The sequence below is a fragment of the Triticum urartu genome, chromosome 5A (assembly GCF_056163025.1).
Source record: "Triticum urartu cultivar PI428250 chromosome 5A, HENAU_Tu73, whole genome shotgun sequence".
Lineage (NCBI taxonomy): Eukaryota > Viridiplantae > Streptophyta > Magnoliopsida > Poales > Poaceae > Triticum > Triticum urartu.
The window spans coordinates 50104145-50113126 of NC_141877.1; the positions used below are offsets into that span (position 1 = coordinate 50104145).

At 45.8% G+C, this 8982-nt stretch overlaps 1 protein-coding gene across 1 annotated transcript; it reads right to left on the minus strand.

Moving 5' to 3' along the window:
* Window positions 1-7066: 7066 nt before the first annotated feature.
* Window positions 7067-8982, minus strand: LOC125555594 (uncharacterized). The gene has a single exon (XM_048718495.2). The coding sequence runs from the start codon at window positions 8931-8933 to the stop codon at window positions 7404-7406; it is 1530 nt and encodes a 509-aa protein (XP_048574452.2). The 5' UTR covers window positions 8934-8982; the 3' UTR covers window positions 7067-7403.

The window sequence follows — 8982 nt, forward strand, 5'->3', positions numbered from 1 at the left end:
TCGCCGCCCCGTGCCCCCCTGCCTCCTCGCCGCCGACGCCGTGCCCCTCACCGTCGCCGTCCGCCGCCCCTGCCGTCGCCCCCGACCGTGCCGTCGCCGTCGCCGCCCCGTGCCCCCCTGCCTCCTCGTCGCCGTCGCCGCCCCGTGCCCCCCTGCCTCCTCGCCCCCGACCGTGCCGTCGCCATCGCCGCCCTGTGCCCCCCCTGCCTCCTCGCCCCCGACCGTGCCGTCGCCGTCGTCGCCCCGTGCCCCCTGCCTCCTCGCCGCCGACGCCGTGCCCCTCAACGTCGCCGTCCGCCGCCCCTGCCGTCTCCCCCGACCGCGCCGTCGCCGTCGCCGCCCCGTGCCCCCCTGCCTCCTCGCCGCCGCTGCCCCGTCGCCGTAATTTCCTAATTTAGAATGTATAGTTAATTTAGTTGTATAGTTAGGATGTATAGTTAATTTAGATGTATAGTTAATTTAGTTGTACTTAATTTAGATGTATAATTTAGATGCAAAATTTAGAAATTTTTTTTTCTGTTCATACATTTTTTTGGTGATATTATTGTTGCATATGCAAAAGTTTGTGTGTTCATATATATGCAAATAATATGTCAATTTTTTCATAGAATTTTTATGATTTTTTTGTTGTAATTTTGTTCATAGAATTTTTATTTTGTTCATAGAATTTTTATTATTTTTTTCTGTTGTAATTTTGTTCATATTGTGTAGGAATCTGAACGTTATGTATTATCAAAGTCATTTATGTATATGTTCATATTTTGAAGAAAAAGAAGGAGAGAAAAAAGGAAAATAAGAAGAGGAAGAAGGAGGAGAAGAAGAAGAGGAGAGAAATAACAGGAGAAATAAATAAGAAGATGAAAAAGAAGAAGAAAAAAAGAAGAGAAGAAGAAGGAATAGAGGAGAAGAAGAAGAATTCTTCTTGTTCTCCTATATTATTCCTTCTTGTTCTCCTTTTTTTTTTCTTTTTTTTCTTCTCCTTTTCCTTTCTTCTTCTCCTCTTTTTTTCTTCTTCTTCCTCTTCTTATTTTTTGTTATCGGGTATGTCGTTGTCGACATACCCCCCCCCCCCCGATAATTAACTTTTAGTAATTAGTACTACTTAGAAAGTGTTTAATGGAATTAGTTAGAACTAGGTAAACTTGTTTATTTTTAGTAAGTACTACATTATTCTATTTATAGTAAGTGCTTAGTAGTTGAACTAGTGGATTTAATAAAACCGGTTTATTTTACTATAGAAGTAGTTTATTTTTAGCAAGAAAATTAATAGAACTAGTTTATTTTGCGGTTTATTTTACTATAGAAGTAGTTTATTTTACTACTTTATTTTGTGATTTGATTTTTCTTATTGAATGCTCAAATTGGAGAGCACTATGCAAGGCATATGCATATGATTAGTTGAATAATAATGATCTAATTTAGTCTTTGAATTATGAACGTATAGGAAATGTCATCATCGGATGACGAAAGTCTCCCGGGGGAGTGCGACTGGTGCCACGACGATCGAGGTGAGTGCGACAGGCCTCACCTGGACGATGGTCGGCGCTTCAGCATTAAGCTCGAGGAGACTTTCGAAATTGAAACTGTACGCAACGACGACAAGTGTTTTTTTTCATAATTAAGCATGACTTCAACTATTTCAACGTGTAATTTTCATCTTTTACAATTCGAGTATAGTTTATCCCATGCCATGCAAGACGCTATGTCTTGGAGAGGATGGATTTTGAAGACCATGAAAATTTTGAAACGAAGAAAATTCACCTAAGGACCCATCATGATGTGGATTTTGAAGTAAAGTTGTATAATGCTGAGAGCGTAACTCATTTTGGTTGCAAAAATTGGGAAGCATTTTGCAAATTGTATGGTTTTGATGAGGGTATGCTTGTCACCATGGATCTTGGTGATCCTGAAATAGAGCAAGACAATATGGATATTTGGGTCCTTGTTGATACTCCTCCAGTTCTACCGCTATGTGAGTTTCTCAAACATAGTTAATTATTAACTAATTTATATTGTTCATTTCAAAATAGTTGACAACTTATTTCCATTGACAGCTTATTTTGAAGTATCAAAGAATGTGCAGAAGATGGTAGATAGAACTTACTACACCGATGGCTCTGAGTTAACTTACAAGGAGAAAACTCATCTGGTTGGATTTTGTAACGATCTGGAGAATTACAACATCTACAATCAAACTCCTCAACATTATGGTCAATACGTGCCACTAGTGCACGTGTTGAACTACGGTAACTACCATGGAGATACCCTGGTAAGTTTTTTTACTATTACGACATCCGTGCATCTTTTTGCATACTTCTAAAACTAGTACATCATTGCTAACTACGAAGTTATTACTATGTTTTTCAACAGCTTATCCCAGAGGATTGTGTGCGTCATTTGATGTATCAGAATGGCGGCAGCCTTCGTGTTTTGAACATATATCCAGGTCATCCTACGAATCTCAACTGTCCATACCGGATTTCTAAAAGAAGTGGAGACATGACAATCAAAGGATGGAAAAAATGTATGGACAGTCGTAAGGAGCTTCTTGGAAGCAAAAGGAAGCGAGGCGCAAGAATTGGAGACAGGATCATCTCCATTCTTCATAATGGAGAGTCAGGGTCTATATTGTTTTATGCTATTTTACCTTAAGTGTGTTTAGATCCTACCTGATACTGATGATCATGTGCTAAGAACAATTATGTAGGGTTGGGTTCGATGACTATGAGGATGATGATCGTATGACTTATTATTAATAACGAGTAGAAGTTGTATGATGATGCTTGATTAATTAGTAGGACTTGTTATTATATATGATGATGTATGATGCGAGCATGCATGAGTTATTATATATATATATCTACGGGTGAAATGAACATAGCAGTAGCGTAGGTAAACCAAGGATGAAGATATAAGAGAGGACACTTCTCTCTATTAGCTAGCTAATAACAACCTAAAAATAACCCCCTAAACCCCTAAAACAGCCACTTTTTTTTTAAAAAAAGAAAAATCTCAGCTCCAGCCAGATGCTGACGCGTGGAAGCCTATTGGTCCCGGTTTATGTCATCAACCGGGACCAAAGGCCCCCCTGCCTGGGCTGCCGGCACTGCCCACGTGGAGGCCCATCAGTCCTGGTTCTGGATTGAACCGGGACTAAAGGGTCGGGGCATTAGTACCGACACTTTAGTCCCGGTTCAGGAACCGGGACTAAAGGCCCTTACGAACCGGGACTATAGGCCCTTTTTCTACCAGTGTGATGTTAACAAAGTATGTCAATTTCTTCATGCACCCACTACTGCTCATTGGACTGCAGCTAAGCGCATTGTCAGATATGTTAAACATACTTTGGGTACTGGTCTTACTTTCAGCAAATCATCATCTGTGCTTATCAGTGCTTTCTCAGACTCTGACTGGGCAGGCTATGTAGATGACAGACGATCAACAGGTGGTTTTGCGGTGTTCTTTGGGCCTAATCTCATATCATGGTGTGCAAAGAAACAAGCCACCGTATCAAGGTCAAGTACAGAGGCAGAATACAAAGCTCTTGCAAATGCTACAGTAGAAATTATCCGGGTTCAGTCTTTGCTAAGGGAACTTGGCATTAAACGGATTCCAGCTCCATGCTTATGGTGTGACAACCTTGGTGCTACATACTTATCAGCTAACCCAGTTTTTCATGCTAGAACGAAGCACATTGAAATAGACTTTCATTTTGTCAGAGAAAGAGTTGCTAGCAAGCAACTGGACATTCGGTTTATCCATTCTAGAGATCAAGTTGCTGATGGATTTACAAAAAGCGTTGCCTACAAAAAGCTTTAAAGAATTCAAGCGTAATCTTAACTTATGTAAGTTGTGATTAAGGGGGAGTGTTAAACATACTACATGCGACAGGTTTAGCGAGGTTGGACTTGTAGATATACATTGGTTGTTTAAGTTAGTTCTATCTCTTGTAACCGAATATATTCTTCTCTATCCCTTGTATCCCAAGTTTGTAATCTGAACAACCTGTACGCATGTACCAGAGATAAGCGCCGGCTATATAAACATGAACCCGTCGCCCTCGGTAGGGTACGACGTTTTCCCTAAACTTTCCACACACACTACACAATGATGAGCAGAACCAACTGACCTGCAGATCAAACCCATCATAGGGATAGGATCATCCAGTTTACTACTACACCTTAGAGACGGACCAGAAACAAAATGATCACCGTAAGTTCACGAGTCCAAACTGAAAGGGGGATACCAAGGATTTTCAGTTAGCAATTTTGTATGATCCTATATAGCTTTCGCGCGGTATAATCCATGGTACAAAACACAGAATATGCACATGGTAAGGATGAGCGGAGCAAACAAAGTGAAGTACACAAACCATCACATGATCATCTGCAAGAAACAAGAACGAAACGATCATTCCAGTGAGTGAGTTTGGGGCATCCGTGCCTGTGCATGTGCCTGATTGATGATTACACACACGCATTTCAAACAGAATCCTACCAACTGAACAAATTTCCTTGTATGTATGCATGCATGCATAGGATGAAACTTGGAAGTGAATTGAGCAATCTAGTAGACAGTAACTGACGTGTACAGGAACAAAATTAGCACAAGCAACAAGAAGATGAACCAAATTTGCACCAAAACTCATTCAAGTCGTACTGGATAAGCTAGGCAACAACCATTCGGTGCCACAGAATGTGATCAGACGTAGAACAACACGGTACTCATCACGTCGACTGCCCAAATCTCTCACATCTATGAACTAAACGGCTGCCCAAATCTCTCACATCGAGATCAAATCATCACATTATCATCCAGTCTACATCTTAAGAGAAGACACAATCAAGAAGATAACCATAAGTTCAGGAGTCAAAACCAACAGGGGAATATCAAATATTTTCAGTTAGCTTGATCCTCTGTGTCTGTGTGACATTTGCGCTGCATAACACAGAAGTATGCAGATGGCAATGATTATGAGAACAAACTGAAGTGCACAAAGATCCTGCATGTCGAACCATCACAAGATCATTTGTGTTGTTGATCATCTGGGAAAGGATCATCATAGATTATTCAAAAAAAAATTCTTAAAATTCTTTACAAACAACAGGATTATCTGCAAACTGAATGTAGTACTAGATCTTAACAGGATAAAAACAAAACTATCATTGCAGCAAGTTTCGGGCATCCGTGCCTGTGCCTTATCAAACACACATGCGGTTCAAACTTCAAACAGAATCTTACTTATCTGTACCAAAATATAAGACGTTTTTGTAGTTCAACTTAAACCACAAAAACGTCTATATTTTGGTACAGAGGGAGTACCAACTGAACCACATTCCCATGCATGCACCGACGCGGCAAGATTCAGAATAAAAGTTGGAAATAAACGGGGCCATCTTAAACACTAGCTGATGCATGAGGGAACGAAATTAGCACAAGCAACACAAACACATGCATTCAGTGTAAGCAGAAATCTCTAGAGTACATGCATGTAATCTGAACATTTTCCTATATGCAGTTTCTTTCCTTGTCTCAAAAAACACATGAAAGTGAGCGAGATTACTGGCTAAAAACCATCATGAGACCTTTATCGGTGCAGACTATTACAGAAACTGCAAGTTGTATTTGCACAACTCTAGAAAACAGTTTGATCAGCAAGTAAGCTGAAACTAGTTGCATTTGCATTTTCAAGGAAACTACCTAGTATGCTGAAACTTAGCCCAGCAACCAACTCTTGAAAACTACTTAATCAGACACAACTCTATGAAACAAACTACTACTCCCTCCGTCCCATAATGTAAGATGTTTTTTGACACTACACTAGAGTCAAAAAACGTCTTACATTATGGGACGGAGGGAGTACCATTGATGAAATACTGAAACATAGCCGAGCAGCACACGATATTTCTGTCATACAGTGTAATCTAAGTGAGGTAAAGTTCATGAGTCAAAACAAGCATATGAAGTTGATCAATGATGTACACAGCGGTGACAATAACAGACTGAAGTATATAAAGAAACAGCAGATTAAATCATGACATCCAATTTACATCTTAACATAGCAGAAACAAAATTATCACTCATGACTCGTGAGTCAAAACGGAAAGGGGAATATAAAAAAAATCAGTAAGCATGTATGACATTTGCGCTGCATGATCCATGGTGCGAAACACAGAATATGCAAATGGTATGGATGACAGAACAAACTGAGGTACACAAAGGTAATGCAGATCAAAACCATCACAAGATCATATGCAAACTCAGTTTAGTACTAGTACATTTTAACATGACAAGAACAAAATGATCACGGCAGTGTGTTTGTGGCATCCGTGCCTGTGCCAAGATATGCTAAAACTTAGCTCAGCAACCAACAGAAAGTAACTTAGCCCAAGAACAAGCTCCGGAAAATTGCTCGATGAGACACGAATCTAGGAAACAAACTACCTAGTAACTTCAAGAAAACCGTGTGATGAAACACAATTCAAGGTAAAGTCAGGTTCTGTAGTTGATCAATCATAACTACTGATAAAATCCTGAAAGTTAGCCCAGCTACCAACATTTCTGTCATAAGCTAGAATTTAACCGAGTTGAGTTCGTCAGTCAAAACCGAAGAGGCGGGAATATCAAAGAGTTTCAGTAAGGCTGATCCAGTATCTGAATGACATTCATCCTACATGATCCACGGTGCAAAAATAGAACATGCAGTCGATCTATCATGCACACCTTAACAGATCTGAAACAAGACAAACACCGTAAGTTCACGAGCCATAACCGAAAGGGGAATGCCAAAGACATTCGGTTAGCAATTTAGCATGACCAGAACAAACAAACTGAAGTAGACAAAGATCCTGCAGATCAACCATCACAAGATCATCTGCAAACTCAACCTAGTACTGCACATCATAACAGAAGAAGAACAAAACGATCATTGCAGTAAGTTTGTGGCATCGGGTCCTGTGCCTGATCAACAAACACGCACGCTTTTCAATCAGAATCCTAACAACTGAACAACATTCCTTGTAGTTGTATGTATGCATGCATAGGATGATTCAGAGTAAAATCGAAGTGAATTGAACCATATAAACTGTAACTGATGCATGCAGGAACAAAATTAGCACAGGCAAGAACAGAAGTTGAGCAAACAGTCGGAACAGAGCAACGAGAAGATGAATCAAATTCGCACCAAAATTGATTCAAGTCGTACTGGATAAGCTATGCAACAATCATTCGGTGCCACAAAATGCAATCAGAAGTACTCATCTCTCATCTGAACCTCTATTGAACTAAACGACTGCCCAAATCCGAACCACTACTCCACCACTACGCACTACTAGCAGTAAATCCTCCATGGCTAGAAACATAATAACAGAGCAAAACGATGGAGACGAGACGTACGCATCGCATCACTCGCCGGGAGCTACTTGCCTCTTCGGAGAGGTGATCGCTGAGGAGGCGCAGTCGCCGAAGGGCTCCCCCACGCCGCAGGTGCCGTTCGTCTGGTCGGTGGCGGACGCGACGGCGAGGTCGGCGAGGTGGAGGCGGGGGAACGGCGCGTAGACGCCGTGGACGGCAATGCGCGAGTTGACCACCACGTCGGGCTCCTTGATGGGTATGTAGTTGATGCGGACGTCGTCGTTGGAGGAGGCTGAGCCGGTGGCGTAGTGGGTGACGACGAGGCTCTGGCCCTCGCCGGCCAGCGTGGGGAGCACCGTGCCGGGGCGGAGGCGGTGGAGGTCTGCGCGCGTGAGGCGGTGGTTGGGGACGATGTGGAAGCGCACCGCCGAGACGTAGTCGTGGCCTCCGCCGACGAAGATGGCCGGGTCGTCGAGCGCGAAGAGCGTCAGGTTGGCAAACTTCTCGAGCTCGGCAAACTTGACGCGCATGGCCAGCGCCATGAAGCCGTAGCCCCCGTCACGGAGTCGCGCCATGGCGTCGCGGATCATGATGCGCACCACGGAGGAAGCAGTCGCCGCGGAGGCTGCGGCGGAGCGGCTCGTGAGGTGGTGGTGGTGCGGGCCGTCGAAGCAGGAGTGCGTGAGCGGGCGCAGGAAGCCGTGGAGGCCGTGGACGACGTAGCGGCCGTCGTTGTAGAGCTCGGGGTGGGACACCTCGACGCCGTCGGCGTAGATCCTGGCGTAGTGGATGCCGAAGGGGCCCCGCTCGGTGGCGACCTTGATGCAGAAGCCGACGGAGGCGGAGGGGATCTTCATGGTGGCTGCGGCGGCGAGCTCGGAGTAGGGGTAGTAGCCCATGGCGATGTGCTGCTCGAGGAGGTGGCGGCGCGAGCACATGGGGCAGGCGGCCTGGAGGAAGGCGTCGGGGGCGGCGAAGACGGTGATGGCCCCGGGCCACCTCGCGAGCGGCGGCGCGCGGGCGAGGAGCGGCGCCTCCGAGGCCATCTCGTTGTACCCCAGCGAGGTGAGCACCCTGGAGAGCTGCTGCAGCCCCTGCTCGGCGTCGGACGCGGCGGGAGGCGGAGGCGGGCTCGCGGTCGTCGCCACCGTGGCAGGGAGCGGGAGAAGCGTGCTGGTCGTCGTCGGCGCGGAGCCCTCCTCCTGCGGCCGCGGCGTCGCCTCCGCGAGATCCGGCAGCGGGAGGACGAGCGTGGGAGGCGGTGATGCCGCTTCGGCCTGGGGCGGCACGAGCGGAGCGGGACGGGCCTGCGCGTCGGCGAGGACGGGGTCGACGTCGCCGGCGGAGAGCAGGGACTGGCTGTCGGCGTGGAGGTGGTTTTGGTGCATGGAGGGCGCGGCGGCAGGGACGGGGTGGAAGTGGGCGGTGGCCGTGCCGAACGGCGAGCGGCGGTGGTGGTGGTGGGCGCGGGCGGAGGCGGAGGCGGTGGCGCTCTCCGGCGAGTGGGTGGCGGAGGCGGTGGATAGCACGAGGAGGAGGAGGAGGAGGAGGAGGGGTAGGTGGTGAAGACGGAGAGCCATGGCTGGCTGAACCAACGAACTGGAATGGGGATGGGGATGGATCCGGAGG

Excerpts from the sequence above, each read along its gene's own strand:
- LOC125555594 (XM_048718495.2), bottom strand. The coding sequence starts at position 8,933 with ATGGCTCTCCGTCTTCACCACCTACCCCTCCTCCTCCTCCTCCTCCTC.